Below are 22,929 nucleotides of genomic sequence, written 5' to 3'. Positions count from 1 at the left end.
CAAAAGCATTTCAGACTTCTGTGATTTCAGCAATTCTGTAAAGAGTGCGAACTACACAATACTTGTGACCACGCACACAAAGAAACATCACATGCAAATCCTCATATTGCCAATTATTTACATCGACTTTCTGGCACCGTAACACCACTGACCACACTTTTCAGTGTTGGCTACAGGTCCAGTTAAGTCAATAAACCATACTGTTTTAAGAACTGCTTTGATGCTTAGTGGCTTCATTTTCCCATAAAATGTTTAATTGATTACCATAATTTGATTCAATTCATCAATCTGTCTTCTAGGTCTTATACTGGGCTGGCAAGTAAAGACTTTTCTGAGTATCTAGGTAAAACAGATACAGCTACACTCCATAACTCTTAAATGAAACTAAAAGCTGAACACAACTTAATGCTATTTCTATGCCATCCACCATTACCAGCCAATCCAATCAAAGAACATGTTGCAAGTTACCCATATATCCCCAACACCTCCAGTATGCAGATCATGTCTGTAGTGAGCTCTTCAATGCATTCATTGCTCCTACAGTACTGCAAACTAAGGGTAACCTGGCTCAAAATGGAGAATCTGTCAGAGGGCACAAATATCCAAATATTTATTTTTCAGAAGAAGTATTTTTAAAAGAATGCTTTTTGAGTTGTTTACATGTATAACAAGAACACTCCAAACAAGTCTGCCACTCACTCAGGAAATGCAGAGTTGCTTTTTTTTTTTTTTAATACGTGAAACTTCTCCCAGTTTCACCAAAGCTTACTCAAAATATTCCAAGTCTTACATTTAAAACTACACCAAACCCATACGACTAACAAAAACAGTGAGATTGATAAAATAACAGGCACGTGAGTTCAAGAAGCAATAGAGGCAAGAGTTCTATGACTGCTGTTAAGATTGCAATGTGTTAACACAAATCATTACTACAACTGTTACTGTAAGAGGAAGACTAATGTCTAAAAATGAGTTTAGAGATCTGAAGCAACAACTCTGAAGTGTTTTTTGTTTGTTTTGTGTGTGGTGTGTGGGTTTTTTTTTTTTTTTTTTTAAAAAAAAAAAAACACTTTTCTTTCCTAAGTCAGAACAACTAGAAGAGAAGTAACTGCTCTAGTAACTAGTATTTGAGTCAGAAAAGACAGCTTTCCAATTGTATTTTGCTTACAAGAGGGACTGAAGTTACAAGCTTTTTTTTAAGCTTTCAAACACATCTAACCTTGGACGCAAGCATATAATACATACTTATCTACACCAGCAGTTAATACAATTGCAGTCTGCATTTCTCTTTTGAAACTCTGCTGCAACAGTTTCACTCTTCAGCTTCAGTTCTTAGTACTGCAGAAATAAATTCTAAAATGCTTGATAAATATACATTAAAAAGGGACTATGGATTACTAACCTCCTTAATGGAGTCTTCATTAGGCAGCATAGAACACACACATGTGATGTAGGCTTGGCGAAAAGATGAAACATTTGCAATTTCTGGAGAATCTGCACACAATTTTGACAAGAAAGTAGCTTGTGGGATGCAGTTCGACTTCATCAAATGTTTTATTCGCATCTGCAGAAAGGAAGGCCCTTCTCGTGTAATCAATTTATTAGCTAGGAAAAGAAAAAAGCCTTTGAGAATACACCAATTTACAGCTGACACTTAACTGAAATTCTTACTGTGTTCACACTTCATTTTATTACAAAGTTGTATAAGTACGGTCAGCTTTCTTAGGAAACTCTAGATGTAATAAAAAGCGACAGCAACAACCAGAATATTTTATCCCAAACAAATTCACATCAACTGTGTAGAGACAGAACGCTAGGCTACAGAAAACAGACACCCCTCACCCCCTACTCCCCCAACCAAAACATAGCATCCATTAACGCAGTAAGGAGGTGTGCCCCAGCAGACACTGATCAGACCATACAGTATTTTGAACAAGACACCAGTAGTTTAGCTGAGATTTAAAATCTTCAGCTCTTAATTGTAGCTTCATATTCCAAAGAACCAAAAATACATCAAACAACGCATTACATACTTTTCAACTGGAGATTTTTCCACCCAAGTTGTTAAAACCCCACATAATGACAAAAATATATAAAATGAAGTTGAGGGTGAAAATGTTATCTTTGCGGTACTTCAGAAGAATAGTTTTAAGGCATGCTAGGTTTATGCTCTAGATCAACCAAAACCAACTAATCATTATGGGACATGAAATAATTCAATAGTAAAAACATAACTTCAGGTTATTTTTGTAAGCAGTTAGCAAAACTTGATCTGCTTAAAAACCTCACAGACTTAGTTTGGTTCTCTTCCCAGGTACTTACAGAAGTTGAAAAGGGTCCATAAGGATCATCAAATCCAACTTCCTGGTCCTCACAGGACTACCTAAAACTAAACCATGTGACTAAGAGCACTGTCCAGATGCTCCTTGAACTCTGGACAGGCTTGGTGCTGTGACAACTTCTCTGGGGAGCCTGTTCCAGGGACCAGCCACCCTCCGTGAAGAACCTTTTCCTAATGTCCAATTCTGAACTTCCCCTGATGCAGCTCCATTCCATTTCCTCACATCCTAATGCTGGTCACCAGAAAGAGATCAGCACCTCCCCTTCCATTGCCCCCCTTGCAGACTGCAATGAGGCCACCCCTCAGCCTTCTCTTCTCCAAGCTGAACAAACCAAGTGACCTCAGCTGCTTCTCCTAAGTCTTGCCCTCAAGGCCTTTCACCATCTTGGTCACTCTCCTCTTGACACACTCTAGTAGTTTGACGTCCTTATATTGAGGTACCCAAAACTGCACACAGTACTTGAAGTGGGGCCGCACCAAGGCAGTGTAGAGTGGGACAGTCACCTTCCTTGACCAGCTAGCTATGCTGTGCTTGATGCACCCCAGGACATGGTTGGCCCCTTTGGCTGCCAGGGCACTGTTGACTCATATTCGAGTTGCCATCAACCCAAACCCCCAGATCGCTTTCTGGGCAGCTGCTCTCCAGCCTCTCATCCCCCAACTTGTACCTATAACCATGATTACCCTGTTCCAGGTGGAGTATCCGGCACTTGCCATTGTTAAATTTCACGCAGTTGGTGATCGCTCAGTGCTCTAGTCTACCCAGATCTCTCTCTAAGGCCTCTCTGCCCTCGAGGTAATCAACCACTCCTCCTAATGTAGTATCTATCTTAATGTACATTCAACTCCGGTACCCAGATCATTTATAAAAACATTAAAGAGCACTGGCCCTAAAATTGAGCCCTGGTGAACCTCACTGGCAACCGGACACCAGCCTGATGTGACCTCATTTACTATCACTCTTTGAGCCTGACCAGCTACTTGCTCACCCAACATATTACAGACTCGTCTAGCTGTAGGCTGGACATTTTATCCAGAGGGATACTGTGAGAGACAGCATCAAAAGCTTTGCTGAAATTTATGTACTTCGCCTTAGCTGACTAACTAGTATGCTTCAAGACAGCTACAGAGCTATTTGCAGCTTAACAGAAAGGCTTGATACTAATTTCCAGATTTGTATGTATTTCAAAAGACCTTTGAGAATTAACAAAGAGCAGTCAAGATATTCTCATACTGCATGCAGAAACATCAACCAAGGAACAAAATGTCTGATGATCTGTAGAAGTTGTTACAGAAATGCCCGAGACATTCTGATAGAATACGTATTAGAACCAGTGTTCTGCAGCAGCTGCAGTCAACCGGCTACCTGAAAAGCCTGCAAGAGTCTGGATTAGTAAAAAAAAAAAAAAAGTTTACTTTAGAATAACAACTTAGTGGAAGAGCTACTGCACAACAATATTTTCACTATGTTAGTATCTTACTACTAGGTGAGATGGGTAGCTAAGAAACCAGTAGTATATAAATTTCTGAATGAGTGGATTGCATGTAATATAAAACAAGAAATTATAATGTTTTCTGCACTTAAATTATTGTCCAAACAGAAAAAGAACACGTCCTAACAGACCCTACACTAGTCGGCAGAAGGCTTACAACACACACCTAAACAGAAAACTCATTTCAGGAGCCAAGGACATACTGCATGCTTGTAGTGAGACTTCCTAGTATTCTGCAGACGTTCGCTTAGCGGCCTATTAGAGGTCACTTTAAGATTCAAGTCTGCGGTACTGGTTTCAAGTTTTCACAGGAAAAACCTGAGCACTAAACTCTTGACATAGCTGACACTGACACTTCACAAAGTAACTTCAACAGAGATGGTAAAACAAGCTGGCTGACCAAGAGACATTCTGCAGTGACATCTCCAGTTGCTAAGAAACAAAGATCCTCTCTTCCTTAAATATTACATTGTGGTGGGTTGACCCTGGCCAAAACGCCAGGTGCCCACCAAAGCCATTCTATCACTCCCCCTCCTTAACTGGACAGGAGAGAGGAGAGGAAAAAAATAACAACGGGCTTGTGGGGTTGAGATAAGGACAGGGAGATCACTCAGCATTTACCGTCACGGGCAAAACAGACTCCATTAAAGGAAAAATGTAATTTATTGCCAACTAACTTGGAGAGGAGTAATGAGAAATAAACCCAAATCCTAAAACACCTTCCCCCCACCCCTCCCTCCTTTCCCGGGCTTAACTTTGACCCCGATTTTCCTCCCTCCTCCCCCCCCGCAGCACAGGAGGGAAAACAGGGAATGGGGGTTGGGGTCAGTTCATTGCTCTGTTGTTTTCTGCCGCTTCTTCCTCCTCTGGGGGAGGACTCCTCACACGTTTCCCCTGCTCCAATGTGGGGTCCCCCTCACGGGAGAAAGTCCTCCATGACTTCTCCAGCGTGAGTCTTCCCATGGGTTCAGTCCTTCATGAACTGCTCCAACGTGGGTCTCCTCCATGGGGTGCAGTCCTTCAGGAACCGACTGCTCCAGCGTGAGCCCCCCCTCACGGGGTCACCAGCAGCAAACCTGCTCCAGCGTGGGCTTCTCTCTCTCTCCACGGGCCACAGGTCCTGCCAGGAGCCTGCTCTGGTGCAGGCCTCCCACGGGGTCACAGCTTCCTTCAGGGATCCACCTACTCCGGCGTGGGGGCCCTCCACGGGGTGTAGGCAGTCATCTGCTCCACCGCCCATGGGCTGCAGGGGGACAGCCTGCCTCACTGTGGTCTTCACCACAGGCCACAGGGGAATCGCTGCTCTGGCGCCTGCAGCATCTCCTCCCCCTCCTTCTGCACTGACCTTGGTGTCTGCAGGATGTTTCTCTCACACATTCTCACTCCTCTCACTCGCTGCAATTCCTGCTGCACAACAACTTTTTCACTCTCTTAAATATGTTACCGCAGAGGCGAAAAACGCTGTCGCTGATGGGCTCAGCCTTGGCCAGCGGCGGGTCCGTCTTAAGACCAGCTGGCATTGGCTATATCCGACATAGGGGAAACTTTTAGCAGCTTCGTACAGAAGTCACCCCTGTAACCCCCCCACTACCAAAACCTTGCCATGCAGACCCGTTACATACATCTGTATATGACACTGTGCTTGAAAAGTTACCAAGGAAAACTAACCGTGTTCAATACCCATCCTATTTGATGTACGAGACTGCTACCACAAGGTGGCCAAGAGATCACTGTTAGGGAACAGCTCTCAGAACACTTGCTTGCTTATTCAACATTGTAACAGTCATCTATCCAGGTGAAGCACGCTATTCATGGGCACGTCAGTAATGGTTTTTAGTGCCCGCAAGCATTCAAAGCAGTTCTGTAGTCCCTGTTTCTACAGCTCTTGGCTCACAGGATAGTTAAAAAAATTCAATGTTTTCAGGTTAACAGTCACACTTTTGTCTTCAAGCACAGATGAGAGAAACTTGCTAATGAAACACAGGAGGTGGACTCACTACTAGTATGGACAAGAGGGTCTCAACTTGCTGCAATCTTTGGGAGCGGCCAGTCAGCATGTGCACCCCCTCCTCCCCCAAGGGTAGAAAGCCTGTGCCCCAGGGCCAATGCCTCTCCACCTAAGCAAGTGTGCACTGAACCCTGCAAAGGAGGCAAACGGCAAACTCCGCTCCTCTGCCATGCAGATATAAGTGATGAAGGCAGGAGCAAGACGCAGGTATCTGACCGGTATTTATTTCTGTCCTAGCACTTATGTTTTCCTCTGAAGTGTCTGTTCTTTTCCAGCAGACTGCCTGCAACAACCTCCCTGTCCCTGAAAAGGGAACAAAACTCATTTTGCTGCCTATTCCTCAGAACAGCTGTATTCCCCTCAGAGAACCTGATTTTGTACTCAATCTCAGATCTGTTATGTTTCCAAACATGGCCGTGAACAGATTTTCCTATTCCTTCTCTTCCTAGACCTCTTGCTGTTGTCTGTTCTGTCTCAGTGTTCCAGCAAGCCTCTCAAGACTAAAAGAGCTTGCTAGAAAAACCACTGCAGAGACACCTTGCAACCCTTACCTCCTCCAAACACTGTAGTGTAGTATAAGGTCAGTGCAGTTTTCACACTTCACATGTATCTAAAGGGCTCTCTTATACCAGGACCAAAAACTAAGAATAAAAGATTCCCCTCTCACCCAAAACACTTGCAGTGTAAGATGAATTCAAGTTATACAACAATATTGTGAATACAGCCTTTATAAAGCGTGGGTGGGACTAAGATATAAAAAGACTCTGCAGTCACTATGAGAAACGTCCAAGAGAAACAGCATCTTGGGTGAGCATTTCCACTGAAAGTACCTCTGGAACAGGACAACAATTTGCTGAAGTGCAGTAAAGTACTTGAAGTATGCACGAACAACATTGAGGTCTGTATATTTTACAATAGCAGTATGGTGGAGAGTTCTCCCAGCTTTCTTACAAATCATCTCATGTCAGAGATATACCAAGATGCTGGTATTCACCTGCTTCATGCAGCAACAAGCTTACCCTAACCTCTCTGTTCTTCCTGAATGATACTATTTGTTAAGCAAGAAAAAAAAAAATTAAAAAAAATCTTGAAGTAAGAGTATTAAAGCTAGCTTCCTTAGGCACAGAAGAATGTCAGAGGTCAAGACTGCTGAACAGCATCTATTATGTTCACTTTGGGATGCCCGTAGTCATCTAAAAGGCATAAGCAGCAATGGATGTTCTTGCAGCCCTTTCGTCAAGCAAATACTCATGCTCAAAACAGCAACAACCACCCTAGACATATGGCATTCATTTATTAACAGCCACAGAAGCAGTGGACAGAACCCAAGCTGCTATGAAACTTTTTCTGGAACAAATTTGGTAAGCCGTATTTACAGTTGATGTCAGTTCCTCTTCAGGGCCAGTGCATTAAAAGAATAAATAAAAATTAAGAACTCTAATCAAGAGAGACAAGAACATACCACATTTTCAAGATCTTTGATTCAAGTAATCACCTGTGGTGATCATTAACACGAACTACCAGTTCACAAAAAGTTCCAGCTGGGCACACTGAGCTGCTCTCTTACCTGTGGCCCCCAACAGCAAAAACTGAGAATGCTTTTCAGACACACACCACAAAAAGCCAAAAAGCATTAAATACAAGCTATTCAAAGTAACTAAGTTTTAGATGACTGAAATAGCATCCATTTACACCTCAGAAGATACTCTGTGAAACTGTTGTTGTATTGAAGGATAAAATGGCAGTTTGACTAAAACAACTGAAAAACCATTGTGCTAGAGCTCTTTCTGCAGCCCTTACTCAACACGCCTAACAGCAGAACTCTCATCCCTGCTTTAACCTGTAGAAAGTGCATTTTGATTCCTGCTATTTCTATCAAATGAGAGCTGGTAGTCAGAAAAGAACATCACACAGATCAAAGTAGTGACACAAGTAAAAGACGACAGACAAACCTGGTAACTAATCAGTGACTTACGATCTCCTATTACAGCTACAAGCATTTACTTGATATGACCCTGAAGGTAAAAAAGGATTAAGTTAATCCAGTAGACATCTAGAGATAGTTGCTTAATTCCAGCTCCAACCACGTCCTACATAAGGCCAAAGCAGTAATTCCAGCTAGCCAGAGAGTCTTTCTGCAAGCCAAACAATATTACAGCAGCATCTGACTACCTGGCACAGAGAAAAGAAGGGACTGAACAAAGAAATGGAAGTAAAACACGACCAGCACTATTTTACTAATCATAGCATATGGTACGATACAGCTTCATGGACCAGTCTGTATTTCAGCAGTAACTTCTGTAGCCACTGCATTACACTTGTCTGATGACATCAAGAAGACAAACCAGTTACATTAGCAGAACAATTTAGGAGTCAAAAGATTTTCCACACCATAATTTATTGGCATAGAGAGCAGGATTTCTTTAAGTTTCCATTTTGCCTTGAACCAGAGTGTAGGGTATATGAATCTGGCACATTCATCTTGCCTTCTCAGAAAAGGGTAAACTTTACATATGCCCTAAATCTCCTTCTCCCTGTAACATTTTAGAATTTTATACAGTGACTCACATTATGCATTCTTTTGATTTCTTTGGCAACAATTACAGGAGACTGAATCCTATGACCTATATTGTCTTTCCCAGCCTTACATTCTCTCCCACAATCCCGAGCAGATCTCCAATATCTGTTCAACGTGCTCTTAGTTTTCCAAGAGGCTGACAAGAACAAAACCATCCAAATGAAACCCCCTCCATCCTCTGTAAGGGCACAGAATTACTTAACTATTGAACTTTATAGTATTTATAGCTATAAGATACCCCCATTCCCCCTCTCGTTATTTTCACATTCCCATTACTAATAATGCTACTACTTTGCTCTACCATTTTCACAGTATTTGCTCCAAACCAGAACAGCAGGGACAGGAGAGCACTCTCACATGGTGCTCTCACTGACTTTCTACATGTCGACAGACACCACACGAGCTCTACTACTACTTACTGTTCCCTGCACTGCCAGCTGCAAGCACCCAATCAATATCTAATACATCTCACTTGGGTGCTAAGACGACACATACAGATAACTTGGAAAGCTCGTAGAAAGATCTTTTAGATATTTCTAAGCAGCCATGTTTCATGTCAACAGGCCACAAGAATGACACTTTTCTCAGTTTATCTTTGTATCAAGGTATCTATTTGATACCCTGAAAGCAATCAAAAAACTAAACCAAACCAAACCAAGGTTTCCAAGATTGCCACAAACGCAAGGCACTCGGTAAGAAGCGCCATTTTAGGCAGGTATTTGGCTTCTTAGAACCGCCCTTTATTTAAAACGTCTAACTCTTTACCTTATGATGTACTGCAGAAAGCTTCCTCTGACAGACTGGCCTAACAAGGAATTCAGAAGTCACATTCAGACTGCTTAAGCATGCCTGCGGAGTACTCCAGACTGTATGAGAATGTACATGTGCAGTCACAAAATTTGCAGAAGAGCTCCAATGAATGTCCTGTTGCCTCTGCTTGCATCACATGAAAGAAACACCAGTGAGGACAACTCTTCTGGGCATGTATTCAGAGGCAGCCAAACAAATATGTATCACATAAAGAACACTAAAAATTCAATAGTTTCAAGGTTGCTAAGTGACCTCAGAAATGGAAACCTACACTCAGCCCAATTCAACGTAGTCAGAGGTGTGTCAGTCAATCAGTTTGTCAGCAGAAGCTTCAACCCAAATTAAAAGCCAAAGCACTGAACAAACTAGTTCTATCCTATTGCTGCTGAAATCAAGAGGTACTCTGAACCATGTCAAGGTCCTCCTGCACAGGAATGAAGAAGTGTAGCAGCATTTAGTAATATAGCCATTGACAAAAACCAGTCACATGTGTAAGAACCAGATTAACCTACCACAGAGTCCACACAGATACATATGAGGAAACTGCTCCTGCTGGAATTCACACCAGTCCTCCAGAACAGCTCTTGGCTTGCCACAGGTGAAGCAAGTTTGCAAAGCCAGCTAACCTTCGCCCTTACTGGCATACCAGTCTCCAAGTAAAGGACTCTTCAATAGCTGAAGGCTTGCAATAATATCGAATGGACCAGTTTTGAAATACAAGTCCTTTTGAGTAGACACACACTAAGAGCAGCTCCTGTGCAAGTGGATGGCCTAATAATACTATAAATGAAAGACACTAAGACAGGACATCAGTATGGAATGTAACTCTTTTCAAGACACATTTGAGATGGGATTAAATACTGTTTGGAGTTCCAATGATTCTGCCATGCTACTGAATACCTGAAGCGAAGGCTAGCAAAGACTGCGGTCCAGCCTTGGCTGCTTTTTCTTAATGCCTTCTAGCACAGGGAAGCAACATATCCTCCAATAACCTTAATGTGTTTCTCATTTATTTATTAAAAAGTACTAGCTTAACACAACTCAAAGAGAGGCTACTACACAAAGCCAGAAAGAAGGATTCTGCTATGGAACAAAACTTGACTTAAAATCCCTTTTTGTGCTCCTTTCATTTTTAAGGAAATATTTTAAGCTGTTCTTCCCCTCTATATTATTTTTAACTTTAGATTACCACTGAGGCAAACTGCAGTCCTGTGTACTGTTAAAGGAACAGCTAAAAGAAATACGTGCAAGTACTTAACAATACCACTAATATGAAAAAATTTCACTGAGTAAAAGAGAGTTTAAAGACATTCAAAAACTATATAAAATGACACAAAAACCTCCTTTTCCCTCACCTCTCAACGTTTTCTGATTCAAGGTCTTATTTCCATAGCCTAAAAACAATGAGCTTCCCAGCCCAGAGCTTAATAAAAGAAAACCTCCACACTCATGTCACCCCTCCACATGCATCTTATACGCCTCTGAAAGGTGGGGACATACACAATTCCTCCCCGTGAAGCATTCAGGAAAACATTTAAAAGCACAGAGTTATGAAGAACAAGCCACCTCAGGGAGCAAGCTTTCTTTTTATGATGGAAAAAGAAATAATTAGTTTTAAAAACGGAGTTTCAAAATATTCAAACTGATGGACAGTATAGTCCAAGCAGAGATGCGTTAGCAAGGACACATCATTCAGAGTGCCAGTGAGACAGTTTCATCATAAATGTGGTTTAGCAACATACGAAGACTACTGCACAACACAATTTCAAATAACTCCCTTGTGACTTCAAATCACTGCTTCCCTACCAAAACTGCAACAAGTAATTTGTTAATAGCCACATACCATCTCTGAAATCACATTCTTACCTTCCTCAGTTTCTACTGGTTGCTGGGATAGAATTTTAAGAAGAACTGGATTTTTCCATACTCCTTCCCTTGTGATATCCACCAATATTTGGAGGTTGTTATTCCCAAATTCCAGTAAAGCATCATGTGAATCCTACAAAATTAAAATAAAGTAGTCATTAAAAGTCTTTGCTAACAATCAAATCCATGTAATTTTACATTATCTGTCCTAATATTTGACTGTATTCTAATAGTTTCACACCACTCTTCTACGCCATTACTGTTTTGACATGTTTGCATTGGGATTTTAACAGTACAATGTCCTTTCACTTCTCTAATCCTACAGCAAAACTTCCCAGTTTCAAAGTACTGTAAGTTAACTGAAATGGCTTAACTCAAAAGCTTATTCTGCAGTCGCAACAGTTCAACTGTGCTCTGTAAAAGCCGAGCACAGTACATAGAGCAGTCTCCGCTGTGTAACACTCACAATCTAGACCAAACTGGACCATCAGTAATTTGCTTTACTAGGACGAAAACATCCTTCTAGGGGATACAGATACATCATTTCCTCAGAAACTAATCCATGTCCAGTGCATTTAGTCTAAGATCTGGGGATTTCCAATCCTGAGAGTTTTGATGCTGTGAAGGCCGAACCAGAGACCCTCCACACTGAACAGGTCTCCAGCTGAAGTTCATCCACCAAACCTGTATACAGGGCACAATACCTGCAGGGATCAAGGGCTTAGCACTTGTAATTCTGGAAATCTGAGGAGTGAAGGAGGGAAGGAAAAAAAAAGAGATGTTACATATGGAAAGAAGTCTAGAGTCTAACACAGAAGAAAAAGCAACTGGAAACAGACTCCTGAACTTAATGTCCCTAGCAGGAAAACCAATCTAGGGTGACTTGCACTGAAAAAAACCTAAAAGATCATCATGCAGAATTTCCTAACGCTGACAAATTGAAGCCAACTAACTGTAGGCAATCTGTGGCTACACGTTCAGTAAAAATGCTTCTCACATCAGTCATAACACATCTCAAGTTTAAGAATTAGTCTGATACACTACAATGTCCCCTATAATTAACATAATAGAATAGAAATAGTATTAAAATAATATTACTATTTTACTATTATTATCAGGCTTGCTTTCAATAGCCTCTGTTGTATCCTCTCTATATACACCAGAATCAATTTCATGTTCTGAATTAACAGAATTAGAGCTAATGCTATGACCACTGGGAATACCAGCGTGACCAAAGAGCCTCGTATCACGGGCTGTCAAAAGACAGCAACAAACTGCATTCCACATTCCAACACACAAGGCATGTTTTTCAATTCCTGAGTTACCTTCTATAACCAAGTGAATCTGCTAAGAAAATACTCAAGATTTCCCCATTAACCATTCACAGTAAAAAGCATCTTTGCGTTTAATGATCAGATGCCCTTTAATAAATTAGATATTGACGTTCAATAACAGATATCAGATGCTAATTTCAGACCAACTTTGATGTTTTGCTACAACTATATTTCCTTTCTAGCACTGCAGCAAACTGCACTCCATAAATCTCTGCACAGGAGAATTTAGATTTAACTCTTGGGTGAAGCACCTACCCACTAAGGAGTGAAGCTTTACTCCCAGCAAAAGATTCACGAGGAGAAAATTACTTACATCCTTGCAGTGAAGGTTTCTTTTACATTGATCCACAGCTGTCATAAGTAATAGTCTCAGAAGTTTCCTAAAGGACTCCTGCCGGGTAACTGTGAAACCATACTATTAGACATGCTACTTAATAAATCCCAGATTAAAGCTCAGTGTAGCTAATACAGGGTTCTTCTCTCTTCACTCCCCAGTCACATGTATCTGCTCCAAATATACCATAGCATACTTGTGTACTATATGGAATAAACTCAAGTATTACTTCATCGCTGAAGTCTGTGTCCAGTGGCAAGTTTATACGGATCTATTCATCCCCTGGATAGTCTGTCAGTCTCTAGAATACAAAACTAAGTGTAAACGGCTCTTCAAGGAGTCTGTGCATCCAGTCACTTTGGGGCATCCTTTCACTAAATTGAGAGCACGGGCAAGTTTAGAAGGAAATCACTCCCAGCAAGTGAAGATTCCAACAATCAAAAGGGGACCCCAAAAGGATGCATGTACTCCTACAGAGCTCATTACAGCAACCACCTTCCTGCTTGCTCATCTAGCGACACACTGAATTGTGCAGAGGATGAGCAAGAACACTGTGTGGTGGTCTGTGACACAGGTGTTAAGTATCTGTAGGATATCTTGTTGTCACAAGAAGCACAGGGAAGTCAAGGAAACGTAAAGCATATTTTGCATGTTTCCACATAAGCTGATAAGACAGCACAAAATGCATTCCTGATTCCAGAAGCTTGTATTACTGTACTCCACAGCTAGGCTAATCTTCCTATACTAGTCATGACATTCAAGTAACATGATGTCCAAACTAATCTTTAAATAAACAGGATTTCCAGCTATAACCAGTCTTTAATGTAAATAGGCAAGATGGGAAAGGAGGAAGGAAACAAAGCAAGTTGTCAGTTTCACTATTAAAACCCTGCCTAAGCATTTGCCACCTTCAGCTGCTAATCAGACTTGTCTCACAAGGTTTGGTGCTTGACAGGGACGTGGACCTGGGATATTGCAGAGAAGCTGCAAGATTTGTCCTCAGACTATCACCACTTGCTGCTCATGCACCTGGACACCAATCTCACTGCACATCCAGAGTAAATACAAGGCTCTGAGGGCCAAGCTGAAGGACACAAGCATCCACCTGGTGTTCTTCACTTTGCTGAGGAAAATAAAAGACTGAAAGCAAAAGGAAGGCAAAGGAAAGTACGAGAACAGCTCAACAGGGCATCAAGTAACAGAGGACACTGAAAAGGCAAAGGTACTCAGTGACTTTGCCTCAGGTTTTACCGTTAAGGTCTGCACACTGGCCTCCCTGGTTCCTATGACTACTGGCAGAGTTGGGCGCAGGGAAGGGGGATGAAGCGGCACAACAGATGAGATGTTAAGACAATCACGTAAGCATCCATGGTACCAAACAGAAGCCAAGGCTGTCAACGGAGATCATTGGATGTCACTGCGAGACCTACACTAGCTTTGAAAAGTCACAGTCAACTGGGGGAAGGTTCCTGGTGACTCGAAGAAACCACCATGCCCATTTTCAGAACCAAGGGGAGGAGACCCTAGGGAACTACAGGCTAGTCAGCATAACCTGTTCCCAGAAAGAGTACGGGCCAAATACTCCTGGAAACCACAGTCAAGCATCTGAAGAAAAAAGTGACTGGGGACAGCCAGGAATTGCCAAGTACAAGTCACATTTTATCAACCTGACTGCCTTCTGTGATGAGGTAACAGTCTACAGATGACATTTGAGTGGTCAGACTTAGCAAGGCTTCCGTGAGTCTCTCAGTGTCTTTAAAACCAAATTGTTAAAATACGGAGAAGTGGACAATAACGCAGGTGGAAAAATGAGCTCAACTGCCAGGCTTGGAAGGCTTGTGACCAGTTGTACAAAAACTAATTGGCAGCTGTCTCCTAGTAGCACTTCTCAGGGGCCAACATTGAGCTGATACTTCTAACATCTTTATTAATTGTCTGAATAATGAGACAAAGCACATTCTCTGCCAGTCCACAGCTCATCCAGAACTTGAAGAGCAGCTGACACTGGAGGGCAGGGCTGCTATTCAGAAGGACATTCAACAGGCCACACAACACCACTGACAGGGACTCACTGAAGTTCAACACAGGTAAATGCAAAGTGCTGCACCTGGCACAATCCCAAGTGTCACCGTGGCTGTACAATTCATTTGCCATAGGGGAGCAAGTCTAGCAAAGGCCATTAGAGGGCCTATACAATCTTAGGAAGAGGGAAACTCTAAAGCTGTCTTCGCTATACTCCCCAGTAGGTAGTGGGAGCTGGACTCTTCTATCTAGTGAGCAAGTCAAGAGACAAGCCGCAGAAAGGGAAATTCTGTAAAGTGTGTGTGTGGAAAGCGTATCAATGTTCAAACACCTTCACTTTGAAAGGACCACCCAGTTTGTGCAGTCACCATTCTTAGAGACATATAAAACTCAGTGGGGCAGGACCCCAAGCGACCTGATTCAAGATAGCCCTTACTCTGAATGGAGAGCTGGATCAGATCACTTGAGCTACCTTCCTGCTCCAGCTAAGTCATGACTCTTCCCCAATAGACACCTTCAGAGGGCTACGTATTCAATGCACTTACTAGACATACTGAAAGCACACTTAAGTGGCAGTCACGCTAGTTCTCTGACTGCAAGAACAAAACCAGACTAACATCAGAAGTGAGTAAAAACCCCACACATTAGCACTTTTTTCTAAACACTGAACTACAGAGCAGACTTTCACTTTCTAAGGAGCACCGAAGTTAAAACTCTCATAGCTGAATGCACTCATTTAGCAGTTTTGATAGCTTTAACCACCTCATCTTCCTTAGCAATACCCAAGATTTTCTGTAAATATTGCCCCAAAGTCAATTTTATTTTTAGGTAACTGCTGTAACTGTGTTCCAACTCTTAGCTCCTACCACATTTGCTAACTAAAATACATTACTGAAGACTAAGCTACTTCTAAAAATAAAGAAAGTAAAACTAGCAAGTGAGCTATTGGTAAGACCGCCTCAAAATCAGTTGTTGGTATCAGAAGAGTTGCTGCTACTTTGCAGATGCAAAGACAGCCAAATATGATGCTTCAAAGACTGATTTCTGGCCTCGAGCCTGACAACGTTACTGGCAAAGTCAAAGCAAAAACATTTTGGAGTGTCACAGCTGCACCCTGAAGATGCAAGTGACTTAACCAGAGCTCAAACTGCTCTTAACAGCATTGAGAGACTACTCACGACCTACAACACACAGAGGTTTCAGGCTGTATTTAAGCATTTGAAAACAACACTTAAGCAATCCTTACACTCACACAGCTGTTCCTCCTCTCAAGTCTTTCCTTCCTGTAAAAGCTGGACTGGGAAACCAAATTCAGCAGAAAGCCTCAGGGGAGGACTGGGGGTTGTTTTCTTTTTAAAAATTAAAGCATGATCCATTCCCCACTTTACACACAATTAAAAGGCATGCCAGTAGAATCAGGCAGGTGAACGACACAGAATGCTTAAGTCAGTACTGCTGCTAAAAGATGCTTAAGCCTCAGGACAGCTTTAAAAATGTCAGCGGAAAACAACAAATTGATCTAGATTTACATCTAGGAAGTATGCAACCACAGTCCAGAGTTTCTGTAATTGGCAGTTATGATCACATAGGAAGTCTAAGCATACAATTTTTTCCTCAGACTTGGGTGATTAAGAAAATAATTACAGGTGTGCAGGTAGAAGTGATACTGTATCTTACTCACAAAATAAATAGAAGCTCATTTTGACAACCCCTACTTTTGACTTCTCTCAACTGCACAGCACCATGCATGAAGTCTTTTCAATACAATAGGTTGCCAGAGCATCCATTGTGCATTCCTCTCCCATATACTAACATTACAGCTTTAACCTGTGTCAGTCTCAAGTGTACATCAGGTCATAGATCAGCTCAAAGACTAAATCAAAAAACACATCAGCATTTAACAGCCAATGACTTTGAATTTCACCTGGAAGACTGAACCCAATGAGCTTTACTGAGCTACAGTGCTCTGCGAAGGCATTCAGCATGTGTTATACTTTGAAAAGAGGTGGAACTGACCAGCAAAGCCCTTCCAATCAGTCTGTATCAAATAAACGCAAGAAGTGGCACATTCCTGACAGTTATGACTTGTAAGAGGAGAAAGGACACAAACATCTTTTAAACAGGATGTTTTCTTGAAGAGAAACAACAGTAGAATCAGAAGACCTTTGGTAATCAACCTCTATTTCCTTTGAGGGTATCGTTTATGTTGTCAAATTCTTCACAACAAACTTCAACAAAGCATTAATAATCAATAAAAAATTACCAATTTTACTACAAGTCTTGAGAATTTATGCCACTTCCTGTCATCGTTTGAACAAAAGCATAGAACTCAGACATTGCCAGCTCTTACTGTTGAGAAATAGGTTAACAAACATGAGACAAAGAATCACCTCTTAAATTATTGGTGTTTTACAAATGCACTGCAAGAAGCATAGCCTTAGGAAGCCACAGAGAGCTCTCAGCACATATCACATACAGCAGTCACCCAAACATCCCTTTCAGCGACTTCAAGATATCTGTAAGTGAAGAAGATTGAACCACAAACAGGATTTTAAGCTCTGCAGAGTTCTTAAAGGCAAAGCAAGGGAAACACCAACTCCTGGTTGTACGAACTCACCCTCTCTATGACAGGACAGAGTTATAACCGTCCTGGCTCCAGCAAGCAATCGCCAACCAACATGTGCCAAAGACCATACAAGCAGATTTTGTAATGGCACATTACAGTACCTGAGATACGTGGCCTCTTAGTGATACTTATCCCAAGTCCCTCTGCTACTGAGTGGCATGCTCTGAGGAGCCAGCAGCCACTGCCTCAGAGAACGACAAGAATAGACCATTTATCTGCTGCTCACCAGAATGACGTAGCTGACAACAACTACAAAAATCATACAACTTGGCAAGGGTGAGGTACTACGACTGAAAAGCCTGCTGTCCCTCAGATTATGACATTCTATGATCCAGACAGCCAATGCAAACTGTTTTCCTGAACAGCAATTCTTCCCTAATCTGAGGGCTTCAAGACGCAGCACAGAGCTGACAGAGCCCAGTTCAGCTATAAGGATCATTCACATTTCAGAACCTTCGCATTAAGGGCTGAAAGAAGAACTTTAGAAGGTGAGAAACAACGGACCTATTACACAAGTCAACTGATTTGCCGAGTCAGCACTGTGTTTGAGATTCAGAGCATCAATACTGAAATACCAAATACAAAATTCACTAACGTTTGTAGCTTAAGTAACCAGCTACTGACAATACACTCCACCTGTATTCTAGATGCTTAGCTGAACCTTTCCTTATTGGACCTACTGAGGAATAGGAGGCTAATATTAATGGAAATATTTTCAAAAATCTACTACAAATACTTGCAAAATCTTTGAAGAAATCTAATACAAAATTTAAGTATATCATAGAATTGTTTAGGTTGGAAAACACCCTTAGGACTATTAAGTCCAACTGTTAATACAGCACTGCCAAGTGCACCATTAAACCATGTCTCCAAGCACCGCACCTACGCATCTTTTAACACCTCCACGGATGGTGACTCCACCACTTCCCTGGACAACCTGTTCCCATGCTTGACAACCCTTTCGGTGAAGAAATTTTTCCTAATGTCCAACCTAAACCTCCCCTGGTGCAACTTGAGGCCATCTCCTCTTGTCCTATTGCTTGTTACTTGGCAGAAAGATCGACCCCCACCTCACTACAACGTCCTTTCAGGCAGTTCTAGAGAGCGATGAGGTCTCCCCTCAGCCTCCTCTTCTCCAGGCTGAACATCCCCAGTTCCCTCAGCCGCTCCTCGTAAGACTTGCCTTATTGAATCTCCTACAGTTGGCCTCGGCCCATCCATCCAGCCTGTCCAGGTCCCTCTGAAGAGCCCTCCTACCCTCGAGTGGATCAACGCTCCCACCCAATTTAGTGTCATCTGCAAACTTTCCGAAGGTGTACTCAATCCCCTCATCCAGATCATTGACAAAGATATTAAACAGAACTGGCCTCAATACTGAGCCCTGGTGAACACCGCTAGTGACCAGCCACCAACTGGATTGAACTTCATTCACCACAGCTCTAGGAGCCCAGTCACCCAGCCAGTTTACCCAGTGAAAAGTATGCCTGTCCAAGCCATGAGCAGCCAGTTTACCCAGGAGAAGTTAGGGCAACACCATAAGCACGTCCTCAACAGAGCGACACAAAGCATTTCACCCTAGATGAAGTCAGGAAAGTATAATACAGTAAAAGCTGATGGACAAACTTAAAAGAGAAAATCCAAAAAAAGCTTACCAAAGATATGAGGATTTTTCAGTCCTGGCAATTTAAAGTGATCAACTACTACAGTGTTAAAAAAGTTTTAATTTTATGCTCACCCTCAATACACAACTTCTCTAAAGAAAGCATTCATGCTTTTTTGTAAGGCTTGAAGGGAACCTTGTTCTGCAATCCACATTCAACATCCATGACAACACATCTCTACTCTCACTAAAGCCACCTTTGAATGCACTGTTTTATGTTCCTCAACTGGCCAGATTACATCCATCCTCACAGTACCTCTCCACTGAGTTCACCTGCATCAAGGGCCCTGCTGTAATTCTGCCCCAATCCTTTCACTCCTATTTTACAGTATTTCCCCACTTGTGTCCACATCCCTTTGCCTGCTGCCACTGTATAAAATCCATGCTGAGACTTCTGCCATACCACCTCACATCTTGTTTTAATTTCACACAGGCTGCCTCTGGTCTTGCTTAGAGATGAGGAAAAGTGGACTCATGGGGGACTGCAGGGCATAACTACTGCTATTTAGGATGAAAGAACAACAGGTTCAGACATCAGATATAGCTTTTGAGAGCATTTTGTACCTGGACATAAGTGACATTCCATTTTCAGCTTTAGGACAGTCCCTACACCTTGCTACTTTGAAATGCAAGCCCTTACCTTTTTCATTCCTGGGATGAAAATTTATTTGAAGTTTCACTGACTCTCACTACCTGCGCAGATCATTATAGAGCAACAATTACTGCAGGCAAATCTGAAAAATACCTCTGTCCCACATTTGCTGCAACCACCAGTTACATTTAGAGTTATATTCCTCACCAGCCACACCCACCCCTTTTGTTAGGAAAGGAATAAGCAAATTCACATCTGTTAATCTGGGGCATGTGCTAATATATAATTACGTGGTGCTTTGCTACTGGATTTGCCTGGAGATTGGCACATTAACATGGTCACAGGCATTAAACCTACAAGTCCTCACACGAGAGCCTACGAGTGATTCATGTCTAAAGGTCTATATTGCCCTCTCTGTCACTGCATACTCCTGCTCTGCTACTCTTCTCTGATAAGGGGGTTCCTACTGTATTCCAGTGCAGGGTACAAATGTTCTCATTCTTGTATTTCTGCAAGAGTGCTACTTCAAAATCTCAACCTCTGCATGTGTGCTACTTCAAAAATCTCATTAGAAGCACCTGTTTGTAGAAGTCCACAAACCTTTTTAGCAAGGTTTCACAGTACTACTGTGTTTAATAGCTTTGCCCAAATCTTTTAGCATCTGAACTATGGGGAACATTAGAGGAGTGCTAAACTTGGAAGCCACAGTTTCAAAAAGTCAATACAAAAGCCAAGTATATTACTACACCTGGCAGCAGGACATCTTGACCTTTCCCTAAGTTCTAAAAGTGGACATGCGAGGTCTGGGCTTGTGTCACCCTTCTACCCCTGGAATTTAACAGTTTCCTTCTAACATATTGAGCCTGAACAGTCACCTCATCTGACTAAAGACCTGCTCTCTAGTGACAGAAGTATCAAAGCTCGATGACTTGCTTCAGAAACTTAGAAACACACATACTTGTTACAACACAGAAATTATTCTCCTTGGTAACAAGAATTCTCCTTGCAGATCCCCCCAGTTAAAAGCTAGTAATTTTTACAGCTGCTTTTACCTCTGCTATAATGGGAAAAAGCCCGTACATGCCCCCTCATCCTCTGAATAGGAGAGAACATCTTGTTTCAGGTCTAGGCTATCTCAGTTGCAAACCTATATGCCTTTTCGTGCACGATACACTCATATGGCTTAAAAGAGACCTTATCACCATGTTCCAGTATTTAAAGGGTGGCTACAAAGAAGATGGAGACTCCTTTTTTACAAGGAATCATATGGAAGAGATGAGGGGTAATGAGTATAAACTACTCCTGGTGAGAATCCAATTGGACACAAGAGGACAATTTTTCACAATGAGAACAACCACCCATTGTAATAATCTCCCCAGGGAAGATGTGGATTCCCCAACAGCGGAAACTTTCAAGATTTGGCTGGACGGGGTGCTGGGCCATCTTGCCTAGACCGTACTTTTGCCAAGAAAGGTTGGACCAGATGATCCTTGAGGTCCCTTCCAACCTGGTATTCTATGATTCTATGATTCACTCCTCTTACACAATGATGACTGGATTAGTGAATTTAAGAGTTACCTTGGAAACAGTGAGTTTCAACTTCTTCCATCAGCCCTAACATAAAAGATTAACCTGTGGCTGACACTCTTCTTTGTGGCATCCCCACAAATTAATGGGTTGGGAGCACAGGACCTAGCCTCTGCAACACCATGGCTAGTAGTCACAGACTACGTGTCATAGATGGCATAGCTGGGTATTGTCAAAATAAACTGACGTACCTTCAGACTCGGTTCTGGAGTGTTGCCATGTCCACTATGATCTGCTGTAGTCACTAAGGGAATCATAGGACTTGCACACCAGCACTCAAAATAAAGAACAAATCTTTGACACCACTAAGACCATGGAATTTAAACTGTTACCTACTGCACTTCCTTCTACTACCAAGCACATGCCATACCCAACTGTTTTTAGGGTTCCCACAGTAGTAAGTATTCCATGGTATTTCAGGAAAAGGAGGTCTGTCCACAGCTGAAGTCACCAGTCATAGACCACCTCTGTCCCTTCCACTAACAGGAGGACTACACAAAGCTCCACTACTCTGTTTCTCTCAGTTTAAAGTGCCATGTTCATTCACCTTCAGTCTACTGAGGAGTTTCCGCACCTGCAGTTTCCCTGACTGCACGTGAAAAAAGTAGAAGCTCCTTTACAACTTCCACACATACATCTTCAGAGCCACTGCAGCAGCAGCAGCCAAGCCTCAGGGACTGAGGCTATCCCCAGTTGCAGGGGTATAAGGTCTTGGGATAAGGTCTGCAGAAGGACAGCTGCAGTTCACCAAGTTCACTTCCTTCCAACTACTTCCTGTCAAAGTCTCCACTTCAGTAACTTATAACTGATATTAGCTTCCAACTTCACCAGTCACACTTAAAGCCAGAACAGGCAATAGCAGCAACAGAGCAGTCCCTGGTCCTGGAAGGGTCTATTAGTATAAACACAGCAGGACTACCACTCTCGTCGTTCAGCTCCATCAGGAACACAAATCCTTGCAGACAACTAGGTACTACCTCAAGACTAGAACCTTGAAAACATCTCTTCCTCCTACATGGTCTATAGTAGCCATCTTCATTTGAGTGTAGGAACAGTAGTCTTACGAGCTTGCTTCAGCACCACCTCAGTAGAAAGACTTCTAGGAACCACCTCGACTAAAGACCTGTCGTACTATTATCATCCCTCTCAACTCAGGTATAGACACTAATGTGCCACTCAGATCTCCACAAAAGCTTTTCTAGTCATCTTCGAAGTTAATATTTCGAAGCTGTTTCATCACTCCATCTAACTCAGTCCTTCTCTCTCACAAACCATTAGACAGATCAAGATATGCTAGGGTTCTCTTGCTGCAGTTGCCACTGTGTAGTCACAAATCTGCTGTTGGGCCTGAGGCTGCCAATGCTGTCATTGCAGTTAGTCTTCTGCTGCTCAGAAATTCTTGCTGCCTAGGTAACAGCAATGCAGGACAGGTGGAATTCAGGAGAAAGGTAAAAGAAGAGGAATATAACAGCAACCTTTTTTTTTTTTTTAAAAAAAAAAGTAAATTGGAAAAAAAGAAATTCAGAACACTTACCTGTATGGACTGATGGAATCCTAACCACACCTCATGCGGTAATTCACTTTCCGGAATTGAAAGCAGTAGCTCAAAACAACTCCTGGAAAAGTAAGAGGCAAGTAAGCAAGCTACCCGAACACACTCTGTTGTTGCATTAAATAA

General features: G+C 42.2%; 1 protein-coding gene across 1 annotated transcript in view; it reads right to left on the bottom strand.

Annotated features, from left to right (window-relative positions):
- The window catches only part of RLF (RLF zinc finger), a 53,663-nt gene that overhangs the window by 18,257 nt on the left and 12,477 nt on the right, over window positions 1-22,929 (bottom strand). The window contains exons 3-5 of the mRNA XM_086479329.1: window positions 22,786-22,867; window positions 11,097-11,229; window positions 1,403-1,605 (exon numbers count right to left, since the gene is read on the bottom strand). Of these exons, the coding sequence (XP_086335455.1) occupies window positions 1,403-1,605; window positions 11,097-11,229; window positions 22,786-22,867 (418 nt within the window). The remainder of the gene's footprint in view (window positions 1-1,402; window positions 1,606-11,096; window positions 11,230-22,785; window positions 22,868-22,929) is intronic.

The sequence above is a fragment of the Leptosomus discolor genome, chromosome Z (assembly GCF_034619465.1).
Source record: "Leptosomus discolor isolate bLepDis1 chromosome Z, bLepDis1.hap2, whole genome shotgun sequence".
NCBI classification, from domain to species: domain Eukaryota; kingdom Metazoa; phylum Chordata; class Aves; order Leptosomiformes; family Leptosomidae; genus Leptosomus; species Leptosomus discolor.
Note: the sequence above shows the minus strand (reverse complement) of the source record. Positions and strands in the feature narration are given on the sequence as shown.